The sequence below is a fragment of the Saccopteryx bilineata genome, chromosome 2 (assembly GCF_036850765.1).
Source record: "Saccopteryx bilineata isolate mSacBil1 chromosome 2, mSacBil1_pri_phased_curated, whole genome shotgun sequence".
In the NCBI taxonomy this organism is placed as follows: domain Eukaryota; kingdom Metazoa; phylum Chordata; class Mammalia; order Chiroptera; family Emballonuridae; genus Saccopteryx; species Saccopteryx bilineata.
In genome coordinates, this window is record NC_089491.1 from 313,898,730 (window position 1) to 313,913,112 (window position 14,383).

The 14,383-nt window shown below is 41.3% G+C and overlaps 1 protein-coding gene across 4 annotated transcripts in view; it reads left to right on the plus strand.

The window, feature by feature from the left end:
• Positions 1-14,383, plus strand: part of ASH1L (ASH1 like histone lysine methyltransferase) — a 319,672-nt gene that overhangs the window by 289,936 nt on the left and 15,353 nt on the right. For all 4 annotated transcript variants that reach the window (XM_066261892.1, XM_066261891.1, XM_066261895.1 and 1 more), the window contains 7 exons: positions 5,177-5,285; positions 5,707-5,871; positions 6,016-6,110; positions 9,166-9,323; positions 10,992-11,144; positions 13,280-13,334; positions 13,421-13,553. In XM_066261892.1, coding sequence (XP_066117989.1) covers positions 5,177-5,285; positions 5,707-5,871; positions 6,016-6,110; positions 9,166-9,323; positions 10,992-11,144; positions 13,280-13,334; positions 13,421-13,553 — 868 coding nt within the window. The remainder of the gene's footprint in view (positions 1-5,176; positions 5,286-5,706; positions 5,872-6,015; positions 6,111-9,165; positions 9,324-10,991; positions 11,145-13,279; positions 13,335-13,420; positions 13,554-14,383) is intronic.

Sequence of the window (14,383 nt, forward strand, 5' to 3'; positions counted from 1 at the left end):
GTCTGTTCCTTTAAGAGGAATGCCTGGGCCTGACCAGGCAGTGGCACAGTGGATAGAGCATCGGACTTGGGATGTGCAGGACCCAAGTTTGAGACCTCGAGATCACCAGCTTGAACCCAAGGTCGCTGGCTCGAGCAAGGGGTTACTTGGTCTGCTGTAACCCCACGGTCAAGGCACATATGAGAAAGCAATCAATGAACAACTAAGGTGTCGCAATGAAAAACTGATGATTGCCCTGGCCGGTTGGCTCAGCAGTAGAGCGTCGGCCTGGCATGCGGGGGACCCGGGTTCGATTCCCAGCCAGGGCACATAGGAGAAGCGCCCATTTGCTTCTCCACCCCCACCCCCTCCTTCCTCTCTGTCTCTCTCTTCCCCTCCCGCAGCCAAGGCTCCATTGGAGCAAAGATGGCCCTGGCGCTGGGGATGGCTCCTTGGCCTCTACCCCAGGTGCTAGAGTGGCTTTGGTCGCAACACAGCAACGCCCCGGAGGGGCAGAGCATCGCCCCTGGTGGGCATGCCGGGTGGATCCTGGTGGGGCACATGCGGGAGTCTGTCTGACTGTCTCTCCCTGTTTCCAGCTTCAGAAAAATACAAAAAAAAAAAAGAAAAACTGATGATTGATGTTTCTCATCTCTCTTCGTTCCTGTCTGTCCCTCCTTATCTATCCCTCTCTCTGACTCTCTCTCTGTCTCTGTAAAAAAAAAAAAAAAAAAAAAGAGGAATGCCTGGTACTCCAGCAGCCCTCTGTCTCACAACCACAGTTCCTGCTGGGTCTTATAACCAGAAGTTATGGGTATTTCTCTTTCCAGCACCAGAAACTGGGCTGGGGGTTCTAATGTCGGGCTGGGACCCACCCCTCTTTTCTTAGGAGGAACTTTGCAGTTGAGTCATCCCTTTCGATTTTTATTTTCTTAAGTGAGAAGCAGGAAGGCAGAGGGACAGACTCCCACATGCACCCTGACCAGGATACACCTGGCAAGCCCTCTACCAGGTGATGCTCTGCCTGTCTGAGGCTGTTGCTCCGTTGCTCAGCAACCGAGCTATTTTAGCACCTGAGGCAAGGCCATGGAGCCATCCTCTGCACCTAGAATCAACTTGCTCCAAGCAAGCCTGGCTGTGGAAGGGGAAAAGAGAGACAGAGAAGTGAGAGGAGGAGGGATGGAGAAGCAGATGGTTGCTTCTCCTGTGTACCCTGAACAAGAATTGAACCTGGGACTTCCACACACTGGGCCTATGCTCTACCACTGAGCCAACCGGCCAGGGCCTCCCTTCTGATTTTTAACTGCCATATGGTGTAAGACTATCCCATTTTTTAGTCTCCACCCTTGCTACCGCTTTCTATGTGGCTTCTGCTACATATCCTTAGTTATATGACTTCTGTTCAGCTAGATTTGAGGCATTCTGAATGATAGTGGTTCTGTAATTAAGTTGTAATTTTGATATGGTTGTAGGAGGTTCAGAGGATTATGTTTGCTTATGCCACTATCTTGACCCCAATGTAATTCTTTATAAATAAGTGAATTTAGTAAGATTGGTAGAAACAAGATCAGTGTATAAAAGTCAGTATATTTAATGTATGTTAATATATTACCATCAACTAAGTAGAAAGTAAAATTTAAAAGACAGTATTATTTGGCTCTGGCTGGTTGCTCAGTTGACTAGAACATGGTCTTGATATGCCAAGAGTGAGGGTTCGGTCCTGGGTCCAGGCACATACAAGAATCAACCAATGAGCCCTGGCCGGTTGGCTCAGCGGTAGAGCGTCGGCCTGGCGTGCAGGGAACCCAGGTTTGATTCCCGGCCAGGGCACATAGGAGAAGCGCCCATTTGCTTCTCCACCCCACCCCCCCTTCCTCTCTTGTCTCTCTCTTCCCCTCCTGCAGCCAAGGCTCCATTGGAGCAAAGATGGCCCCGGGCGCTGGGGATGGCTCCTTGGCCTCTGCCCCAGGCGCTGGAGTGGCTCTGGTCTTGGCAGAGCGACGCCCTGGAGGGGCAGAGCGTAGCCCCTGGTGGGCGTGCCGGGTGGATCCCAGTCAGGCGCATGCGGGAGTCTGTCTGACTGTCTCTCCCCGTTTCCAGCTTCAGGAAAAAAAAAAAAAAGAAAGAAAAGAATCAACAAATAAATTCATATAAATAAGTGAAACAACAAAATGAATGTGATAGAGATCAGAATAATAGCAATCCTTTGTGGGGACGGTACTGATTAAGAGAGACAGGAGCTTTCTGGGAGATTACAGAGGGAGGGGTTACAGATGTATAATATTCAGATTTGTGTATTCTACTTCATGTAACTTATGCCCCCCAAATTTTTTCCATACAATATAGTATATAATCAAATTTTAAATGTTATGGTATAGACTCCTGGTTGGCAAACTGCAGCTCGCAAGCCACATGCAGCTCTTTGGCTCCTTGAGTGTGGCTCTTCCACAGAATACCACGTGCAGGCGCTACCTCCGTAAGGAATGTACCTACGTATATAGTTTAAGTTTTAAAAATTTGGCTCTCAAAAGAAATTTCAATCGTTGTACTGTTGATATTTGGCTCTGTTGACTAATGAGTTTGCCGACCACTGGAGACCAAAGGTCAGCAAACTTTGGGATGTGGCTGTGTGCCAGTAAAAATTTACAAAGGCATGGGAGCATTTTGTCTGCCATAGTTTCCCAACCACTGGTATAGACTAAAAATGCTTTGTGAATTTAAAATAAGAGTATCAAATACGGAAGACTAGATAAATTTACGTTTGATACGGTAGTATCCAAGTTAAACCTTGATGTCTTCCACATTGGCCAGGAGAAAGCAAGGGAAGAGAAACAGTGGTATCAAACAGTCTAGGTTTTAAACCCCTGGTTTTGAATGCAATTGCTATGTGACTGTGAACAAACTAAGTCACAAATACCTCGTATATAAAATGGGAATCATAATACCTATCTCACAGGGTTTTTCTGAGAATTAATGAGCTAATTAATCATCAGCATAGTGACCAAGCTTTTGAAGCCAGACTGCCTTATTTAGAAATTCGATTCTCGCCCTGGCCGGTTGGCTCAGCGGTAGAGCGTCGGCCTGGCGTGCAGGGGACCTGGGTTCGATTCCCGGCCAGGGCACATAGGAGAAGCGCCCATTTGCTTCTCCACCCCGCCCCCCCCCCCTTCCTCTCTGTCTCTCTCTTCCCCTCCCGCAGCCAAGGCTCCATTGGAGCAAAGATGGCCTGGGCACTGGGGATGGCTCCTTGGCCTCTGCCCCAGGCGCTAGAGTGGCTCTGGTCGCGGCAGAGCGACGCCCCAGAGGGGCAGAGCATCGCCCCCTGGTGGGCAGAGCGTCGCCCCCTGGTGGGCGTGCCAGGTGGATCCCAGTCGGGCGCATGCGGGAGTCTGACTGTCTCTCCCCGTTTCCAGCTTCAGAAAAATACAAAAAAAAAAAAAGAAAGAAAGAAATTCTATTCTCCCAATAGCTGTCTTGACTTTGGGCAGGTTACTTATCCTCTCTGTGCCTCAGCTTCCTCATTTAGAAAATGAGGGTTATAATACTACCTTTTTTTTTATTTACAATTATTAAGAGTATTAAATAAGTTAGTACAACAGCCTGACCAGGTGGTGGTGCAGTGATGCGGAAGATCCAGGTTTGAAATCCTGAGGCCGCCAGCTTGAGCGCGGGCTCATCTGGTTTGAGCAAGGCTCACCAGCTTGAGCAAGGGGTTACTCGGTCTGCTGTAGCCCCCAGGTCAAGGAACATATGAGAAAGCAATCAATGAACAACTAAGGTGCCGCAGTGAAGAATTGATGCTTCTCATCTCTTTCCCTTCCTGTCTGTCCCTGTCTGTCCCTCTCTCTGTCTCTCTCTGTCTCTGTCACATACACACAAAAAAAAGTTAGTACAACAAAATGCTATAATTAATATAGCAATAAATGTTAGTGGCCCTGGCTTGGGTAGCTGTGGATAAAGCATCATCCCAATGTACCGAGGTCACATATGGGAAACAGTGAGTGCACAACTAAATGGTACAACTAAATGGAAAAACGATGGTAGTTGATGCTTCTCTTTCTCTTTCTCTCCCCTTCCCCTCATCAATGGAAAAATGCCTTTTTTAAATCTTAGTTATAGTTATTACATAAAATACACAATAGGTCATTAATAACTTAATATAAAATAGAACAAAAGAGTAATCATGTTCAGTAAAGAAAGATGGAGATCACCCTGGCTGGTTGGCTTTGTGGTAGAGTGTTGGCCCAGTGCGTGGATGTCCCGGGTTCAATTCCCCATCAGGGCACACAGGAGAAGCAACCATCTACATCTCCACCCCTTCCTCTCTCCCTTCTCTCTATCTCTGTCTTCCCCTCCTGCCACAATGGCTCAACTGGAACAAGTTGGCCCTGGGCACTGAGGATGGTTCCATGGCCTCGCCTCAAGTACTAAAATAGCTTGGTTGTGGAGCAGTGGTGCCAGATGGGCAGAGTATTGCCCCCTAAGGGACTTGTCTGGTGGATCCCAGTCAGGGTGCATGCAGGAGTCTGTCTCTCTACCTCCCCACTGGGAATTAGAAAAAAATTTTAGCTAAGCCATAAGAAATAATTTTAATGTATCTAATAAGTAGACTAAAATTATGTTTTAGAGAGAGTTTGTTTATCAAACAGCAAAAGTTAAGACCTATTCTAACTGACAACATAGAGCATGTTTTCCAGAAAACTAATTAGGACTATTAGTCTCACAGTATTATACAGTCTGAATAGAACAGATAGATTAAAAGTGCAGAACTTATCCAGAAAACTCGAGTAATTGGATACAGAAACAAAGGCATATTTGAAATCAGTGTACCATTTTTTTGTGGTTTTCAGGCATGATATTATAGAATCTCTACCTTTGCTTGACCAGGTAGCATCATAGTGGATAGTGTCAACCTGGGACACTGAGGTCCTGGATTCAAAATCTCAAGGTTGCCAGCTTGACTGCAGGCTCACTAGTTTAAGTCCAAGGTCACTGATTTGAGCAAGGGATCACTGGTTCAGCTGTAATCCCCTCCCACCCCCTCATCAAGGCACTTATGAGAAGTAGTCATGAAAACTAAAGTGCCACAACTACTAGTTGATGCTTCTCATCTCTCTTCCTCCCTCCCTCTCTCTCTCTTTCTCTCTCTCTCAAAAAAAAAAAAAATGAATCTCTAATTCTTTTCCCTTTTCTGTAGGTCTGTTAATGGAGTATACCGGATTGGACTATATGCTCTTAAAGATATGCCAGCTGGTACTGAACTCACTTATGATTACAACTTTCATTCCTTCAATGTTGAAAAACAGGTAACCATAATAAATTCAGGAGGGAGATTGAATTTTGTCACAGTGTTCTGTATAATAAAGGCCTTTTAGTAAATATTACTGACTTGTAGCCATTGAGAAGTACAATGAAGAAAACAATTTTTTACTTTTAACTCCATTTATAGGTCTCTGTTATTCTTTTAGAACTCTGTAAAAAGATATTGCTTAATCATTTTTGGCCTCATGTTAGTTCTTAGCTATTCTGGTGCAATTTTTCCAACGTTGAGTCTTTCAATTATAGGGGAAATCCATTTGTACTTATTTTATTCTCAATTAGTTATTTTCCTCTATATGAAAATTTCTTGATTCAAACTTATTGGTGGTTGTGCAGATGCTCTGGCATCCTATTTGAACTTGTAAATGAGATGACAGGCTAAAAGCATTATTCTCTTTTCTTTCAAAGCAACTCTGTAAGTGTGGTTTTGAGAAATGTCGAGGAATCATCGGCGGCAAGAGTCAACGTATGAATGGACTCACCAGTAGCAAAAGCAGCCAGCCTATGGCCTCACATAAAAAGTCTGGACGATCAAAAGAAAAGAGGAAGTCTAAGCACAAGCTGAAAAAAAGGGTGAATAATCTCATGGCTTTCCTCAAATAATTGCATAGAGGCAATTACTAAAATAAGGGAAATACCAAAGGGTGGCGTCTTTAATATTCTTTGAGGTGATTTCTGATTGTTTTTTTCCTACATTCTGGTACATCTCTTTTTCAGAGAGGCCACCTCTCTGAGGAACACGATGAAAACATCAACACTCCAACAAGATTGGCCCCTCAACTACAAATGAAGCCCATGTCCAATCGAGAGAGGTAAAAAGGAGAGTTTCTTACTGAGCTCTTTATATTATGTGATATGCTGGTTTGGCTTATTCAATGTGTGTAGTTGAGCCATTTTGTGTGTGTGTGCAGGAGGTCTTTAAACAATGATTCACCCCTGGCCGGTTGGCTCAGTGGTAGAGCACCAGCCTGGCGTGCAGGAGTCCCAGGTTTGATTCCCGGCCAGGGCACACAGGAGAAGCACCTATCTGCTTCTCCACCCCTCCCCCTCTCCTTGCTCTCTGCTTCCCCTCCTGCAGCCGAGGCTCCATTGGAGCAAAGTTGGCTTGGGCGCTGAGGATGGCTCCATGGCCTCTGCCTCAGGCGCTAGAATGGCTCTGGTCGGGACAGAGTGACGCCCCAGATGGGCAGAGCATCACCCCCTGGTGGGCATGCTGGGTGAATCCCGGCTGGGCACATGCGGGAGTTTGTCTGACTGCTTCCCGGTTTCCAACTTCAGAAAAATACAAAAAAAATAAATAAATAAATAGTGATTCAAGAGATCTATGAGCTTGGATGTGGGAGTGGGGGTTATGTCCTTATTTTCCCTAATTTATATCTGAAATTGAGCATTTCCTTTTGATATGACTATAGGCCAAAAGGGGGGGGGGTTGCAGTTTCCATTAACTGTGTCACCAGTATTCGTATTTTCATATTATGTGTTACAAATATCTCAAAATATCACATTCATCTCTACTTCAGAATTACTATGGTTATAAAACTCACAACTAGATCTTGTCATGTGTAAAAAAATCAATGTTTATTTCTATGTCACAATTTCAAGTTGTTGGGGATTTTTTGTTTTTTCTTTTGTTTTTTTGTTCTTCTAAGTGAAAAGAGGGCAGGTACACAGACTCTACATGTGCCCTGACCAGGATCCACCCAGCAAGTCCCCTGTGGGGCGATACTCTGCCTATCTGAGGCTGTTGCTCCGTTGCTCAACAAGTGAAATATTTTAGTGCCTGAGGTGAAGCCATGGTGCCATCCTCAGCACCCTGGGCTATCTTGCTCGAATGAGCTATAGCTGTGGGAGACAGAGACAGAGACAGAGACAGAGACAGAGAAAAGGAAGGTGTGGTGGAGAAGCAAATAGTCACTTCTCCTGTGTGCCCTGACCAGAACTGAACCCAGGACTTCTACACACTGGGCCAATGCTGTACCGCTGAGCCAATCAGCCAGGGCCACAGATTTCAATATCTTAGAAAGTTTATCCTCATTTATAACTTTACTATAATTTTAGGCTCTTTTATTCTATTTTACTTTGTCTTAGAACTTTTTAATTATTTATTTATTTGAAAGATTTTATATCTTGATTTTAGAGAGAGAGGAGGTATGGGGAGCAAGAAGTATCAACTCATAGTTGTTTCACTTTAGTTCATTGATTGTTGTATGTGCCTTGACCTCGCAAGCCTAGGATTTCAAACTGGTGACCTCAGCATTCCAGGTCAATGCTTTATACACTGCGCCACCACAGGTCAGGCTGTCATAGAAATTTTAAACTTCAGTGAAACAGAAGTGATCTAATCCGATGGTTCTCTACTTTAGCTGCATATTAGTTTAGATAGTTTTTCAAAAGTTCTGATGCCCAGGACTTCTTATACTAGAATTTTAGAGTTGTAAACCAGGTATCAGTAGTTTATAAAGCTCCCTAAATGATTTCAATGTGCAGCCAATGTCAACTATAAAATTAGTCTAATCTTCATTTACTAAGGCCCATAGTTTGAAAATTATTCAAGGTCACATCTCTTTATATGTGTGCTATGCTAAAAATCAAATTATGGAATCATCAAAATTGTGTAGGGTCAATTAAAATACACATAACCCATTTAAGTTTAGAGATCCATTATAGGCACTGCACCTAACGTCATTTGCACAGTGCATATCCACCTTACATATCTTTGCTCTTACCTGGCAGTTCAGTTTTTTTTTTTTGTGATAGCTAATGCTAAGTCTGTACATCATCTGGGCACTTTTCTCTAGATTTTGTACAAATACTCCATAAAGTTCTGCCTTTAAGTCAGGTGGCTTCACTTCCAAAATTTTTGTAGCTTTTAGAGTATATTTGCCATATATTTATAAAAAATATAAGGAAATGTTTTACATTATATGAAAAATACAAGATGCAAAACTGAATAATATCGCCTGACCTGTGGTAGCACAGAGAATAAAGCATTGACCTGGAGTTCTAAGGTTGCTGATTCAAGACCTCCAGCTTGCCTGGTCAGGGCATATACGAGAAGCAGCTATGCTTCCTGCTCCTTCTCCCCCTACCTTTCTCTCTTTCTCTCTCTCCAAATATCAATAACTAAATTTTTTTGGCCTGACCTATGGCAGTGCAGTGGATGAAGCGTCAACCTGGAAACACTGAGGTCGCCATTTCAAAGCCCTGGACCTGCCTGGTCAAGGCACATGTGGGAGTTGATGCTTCCTGCTCCTCCCCCCTTCTCTCTCTCTCTCTCTCTCTCTCTCTTCTCCAAAATGAATAAGTAAATAAAAATATTTTAAAAATAAAAAAAAGCCTGACCAGGCGGAGGTGCAGTGGATAGAGCGTTGGACTGGGATGCGGAAGGACCCAGGTTCGAGACCCCGAGGTCGCCGGCTTCAGCGCGGACTCATCCGGCTTGAGCAAAAAGCTCACCAGCTTGGACCCAGGGTCGCTGGCTCAAGCAAGGGGTTGCTCAGTCTGCTGAGGGCCTGCGGTCAAGGCACATGTGGGAGAGCAATCGATGAGCAACTAAGGTGTTGCAACAAAGAACTGATGGTTGATGCTTCTCATCTCTCTCCGTTCCTGTCTGTCTGTCCCTATCTATCCCTCTCTCTGATTCTCTCTCTGTCTCTGTAAAATAAAAAAATAAAAAAATAATAAATAAAAAATAAAATTAAAATTTTTTAAATTAAATGTCTCCCCATATATAATTCTGCTTATAAAAGCTAAATGCACTATAAGTATTCATTTATAACATTTTAGCAGTGGCTCACATAGAACAGACATATAATAAATGCTTATTGAATTAATGAATAAAGGAACTCTTTTCTTCTTTTCTTGCAGGAACTTTGTATTAAAGCATCATGTGTTCTTGGTCCGAAACTGGGAGACGATTCGGCAGAAACAGGAGGAAGTAAAGCACACCAGTGATAATATTCACTCAGCATCGTTATATACCCGCTGGAATGGCATTTGCCGAGATGATGGGAACATCAAGTCTGGTAAGGACTGGGAAACATTCTTATTAATCCAAAATATTATCTCAAAAGTGATTTATTTTAGTTACTTTCAAACAGTTTATTCAAAGATTCCTTTTAGTGTGGTCCAAAAAAAGTTAAGATCCAAGCATAGAAACACCAATCAGCTCTTCCAGCTCTCCACCTTCCTTGTTTCTACTCTGAGAAATAGAAAGAAACTCCCTCCCACCTGCCTCCCAAACATCACCTACAGCCAGAGGCGGATTTAACAGCAGGCACACCAGGTGTACGTCCTGGGCCCCGACTTCTGAAGGGCCCCGCAAAACCCCAACTCTACACTTTTTTCTAATGATACCAAGTTTGGTTTTATATGTGCAATTTTAACATTAATAGTACATAATATTTTTTATTTATTTAAAAATATGGTTAACATGTATTTTTATTTTCCCTGTCTCTCTCTTTTTCTTAAGGGGCCCATTATTTTCTTCTGCACCTGGGGCCTCAACCAACCTTAATCCACCTCTGCCTACAGCTTGAAAGTCACTAGACATGAAATAGGTAGAGGTCCTTTGTCTTTTTTTCTACCTGGAAAATAACCTTGCAGACAGGGTAAATAGTGATGACAAATGAAGAGGAAAATGACACATGCCAGTGTTCATTTGAAGATGTTTTGCCCCTACATTTTAGATCAGCATTATACACACAGATCTTCAGTTTTCCTTTTTCTAACCTTCACAAATAAATAATATAACAGCACTCCTGATGCAGATTTGTTATCCCAAACAGGTTGAAAGCAGAAAATCTGGCATGTCCAAATACCCTTTCTAACTAAAATAAAGTGTTCAAAAGCTCATGCTTTTATTATTTTCCTTCCCTCAAAAAGTACAATCATTCTGCTTTGTGTATGAGGGAATATGCTAAGTGGGAACTAGACAGATTTAGAAATTTGCCCCAAATTTTCTGTCCTCTCGGTGATTTGATTGGTATAAGTTCTCTGAATTTATAATTCAGTTAGTTTGAATCTTCTGGTAATAACAATAATTATTTCCTGAATCTTTATTAGAGGTCAGGCACTGAGCTAAACACATTTAAAAAAATGATATCATTTAGCCCTGGCCAGATAGCTCGGTTCGTTAGAGTATTGCCTCAAAGCAGAGGTTGCAGGTTCAATCCCTGATCAGCGCACATACAGGAACAAATCAATATTCCTATCTCTTTGTCTCTCTCCCTTATTCTCTCTCTAAAAATAATTTTTTTTAAAAAAAGATGATCTCATTTAATCTTCACAATTACCTCATGAGGAAAGTACTATCACTATTCCCATTTTACAGTTAAGAAACTGAGACATAGAGAGTTTTAGTAACTTGCCCAAGATCACACAGCTAGTAAGAATTGAAGCCAGAATACAAAAGGCAGACAGACTCCTTTTGAAGCCCAGACTTGCAACTACTACACTGCTACTATATAGCATTTGGCCACTAAAATAATATCCTTCTAACTTGTAGCATTTGTCTCTCTGGTAAACTCTAATGTTTCCTGATTTTTCTGTTTGGAGGAGGGAAAGTACTCCATGACCACTAATCTGCTAATCACCTCACGGAAAATTGAGCAAAGGACAGGAATCCATTTGGAAAGAGAAAGCTACACAGAGCTCCTCTTTTCCTGAAGCTAATTTTCACTTTATCCTTCCAGACGTCTTCATGACCCAGTTCTCCGCCCTGCAGACAGCCCGATCTGTTCGAACAAGACGGTTGGCAGCTGCAGAGGAAAACATTGAAGTAGCTCGAGCAGCCCGCCTAGCCCAGATCTTCAAAGAGATCTGTGATGGTATCATCTCTTATAAAGGTGATCATATCCACTCTAAATTCATTTTTCTTAGCTTTTTAAACTTGTGTTACTTATGCCTGACCAGGCAGTGGCGCAGTGGATAGAGCATTGGCCTGGGACACTGAGGACCCATGTTTGAAACCCCAAGGTTGCCAGCTTGAGCACAGGCTCACCGGGCTTGAGCATGAGATCATAGGCATGACCCCATGGTCACTGGCTTGAGCCCAAAGTCACTGGCTTGAATCCCAAGGTTGCTGGCTTAAGCAAGGAGTCACTGACTCGGTTAGACCACACCCCCGCCCCACCCTGTCACAGCACATATGAGAAAGCAATCAGTGAACAACTATAAGTTAATGCTTCTCATCTCTCTTCCCTCTTGTTTGTCTTTCTATCTGTCTGTCTCTCTCTCTCAAAAAAAACTCGCATTACTTACCCTCACCTGAAACATCCAAGACCAAGAACAAGTGACAGTTTAGGATTAGGAATTTAGGAAATATACTTAGTTTTATCTCTTGACAGAGTATAGAATTATAGGACTGATTATAGTCTTTGGGATTGTTTTTAAATCCCTAGATCTTATATGTCATTTTTTTTATTTGCCAGATTTACCATAATGAAGTACTATATTTAGACATCACATTTTTTAGCTATGGCATAAAAAGAAACAGGTCTCTGTCTTGTATATAATTTTCCTAAGTGAGGCAGTGAAACAGCAATTTAAGAAAAAAAGCATTATGAGCGCATGACATCAGCGGTTCTTAACTCTTTTTGATTGACAAATATTTTTGAGAATCTAATAAAAACTCTGTACCCTTTTCCTAGAAAAATGCATAGACATGACTTTGCATATATTTTGGAGGGTTCACAGGCCCTAACCTCTCCATTAAGGGAAAGGACCTAAAATTGCAAGAAAATTACTTTAAAAGCATTTTTACACAAATACCTTTACTTCATTCCTCTTTCAAAGCATGTCTTTTGGATGTGTGTTGAGGGTAATAGTGAGGAAGGAGAAATATTTTAATTTTGGGTGAATAGTGTACATGACTTTTTATGACCAATATAAATTTGGAGATATTTAAAATGAGAGATTTAAACAAATAAGTGCAGCTTTTTGCTATAAGTTTTGGCTGGTCTTTTACTAAATTCTAAGGAATTTTTTTTCTCTTTATTTTTCTTCATATTTTAGTAGCTTTTTAATTTTGTTAACCTAAGGTAATAGAGAAGAAAGGGGATGCCTAACCTGTGGTGGCGCAGTGGGATAAAGCATCAACCTGGAACGCTGAGGTCGCCTGTTTGATACCCTGGGCTTGCCTGGTCAAGGCACATATGGGAGTTGATGCTTCCTGCTCCTCCCCCCCCTCTCTCTCTCCTCTCTGAAAATTGAATAAATAAAATCTTAAAAAAAAAAAGAAAGGGGAGCCATCCTGTCCTAAAATGTAAAGTGTTGTGGCACCTATTCCCTTTCATTCCCAAAAGATCACAGTCTGCCTTTCAACCAGCCCGATCTGATCTTATGTGAAACTGCATTAGACAAATCTACAGGTTCACTACATTCTGGGCATGAAGTAACAGCCTTCTTTCTATATAGTAAATTGCTAGAAGGGAAGTAAGGTAGCAAATAAGAAGTAGCCCCACAGTATGAATTCTATTTTTATAATACAAAGTAACTATTATGAAAAAAAGATTCCAGAAAATATTTACAGTACTAAGTTATCCATTATCTGGAATTTAATTCAAACCAACAGAGTAATATTAACAAGAACTAGAAAACATTTTTGGATGAGATGATCTTTACTGTAATATACATGATTTGTTGAGCTAAAATTTACGCTAAGCAGCCTAGCTACCTAAATAAGTTTTCCATCTCTCATTCTTCATAGAAAGTTTTTCTCATCCATCTAACATTGTGTCACAGTTTTGGCAGATAATCTTTATCTGTTAGATTTCAGGCAGTCCTGAAAGTATCTTCTGATCCCTGCCTTTACCCACATTTCTGAAAAACCCTTGCATTTGTCATAACCCTTGGCCTCAAAAAAATCTTAGATTTCTTTCTAACTTTTTGATTTTGGGGATTTCACTTTTTTATTTAAGAGTTAATACTTGCCTCCCTTGTATCATATTGTCCTTCTACTAAACCTTGCATTCTTTTGCAGATTCTTCCCAGCAAGCATTGGCAGCACCACTTTTGAACCTCCCCCCAAAGAAAAAGTAAGTTCACAAAGGTGGGAAATACATGTCTGAAATTTAGAAAAGTACTAAGTATACCAGATTGACACCTTGGCTTTATGTTCTAGGAATGCTGATTATTATGAGAAGATCTCTGATCCTCTAGATCTTTCTACTATAGAGAAGCAGATCCTCATTGGTTATTATAAAACAGTGGAGGCTTTTGATGCTGATATGCTCAAGGTCTTTCGAAATGCTGAGGTATTTCTCACTTACTTCAAACACATATTTAAGAAGTTTGTTCTAAAGAGAACTATTCTAGGAGTTTTAAGTTTTTTACCTTTATCAAATTTCATATATCTGGTTAAGAAAGGCAACAGTTATTTTGAGTACCCATAGGGTAAGGATTACAGTGTACTACATATTATAGAATGTTTTATAATAAAGGCATTGATATGACTAAAATGGAAGGTTAAATTATACTCCCAAAAAAGCAGTTTTTTTAAAAACCTATTTATATTTACATAAATATACATTTTGCTACATTTAAATCATATCCAGTTTCTCTCCTCAGTACAATAAGTATATGTGAAATACACAGAAGTATTATAGGTAAATAGCAATAAATAAATGAAATGGAATTGAGGGGTGTTACATAAATAGGTTGTAGAATAGGTGAAGCTTATTAGAGAGAAGGTGGTTTTGAACTGATTTAGAGGAGAGGATAGAATATTGTATGGTGCATAGAAAAGAGAAAATTATTCAGTGATTTTGAAATACCATGGAGAGGTATTTGAAGGATAAAAGAGGCTACTAAATGAAGGAAAAATTGGGTTTGAAGACAAGAAATGAGAGAAAAACAGAGAAGTGGGTGAAGAATTAGAGCACTCTTGAATTGTAACTAGCTTTTTACTGAAACCCAGCTTTCATATATATTTAAAGCTTATAGCTCAAGACAAAGGTAAATGAAGAGCTGCTTCACAGCATTATTCCTGTGAAATTAATTCATATTTCATGGTCACTATGTATTTTATCAAGTGGACATTAGACCTGTGAAAGGAGTTGAATGAGAGGTCAGTAGAGCAAAATGG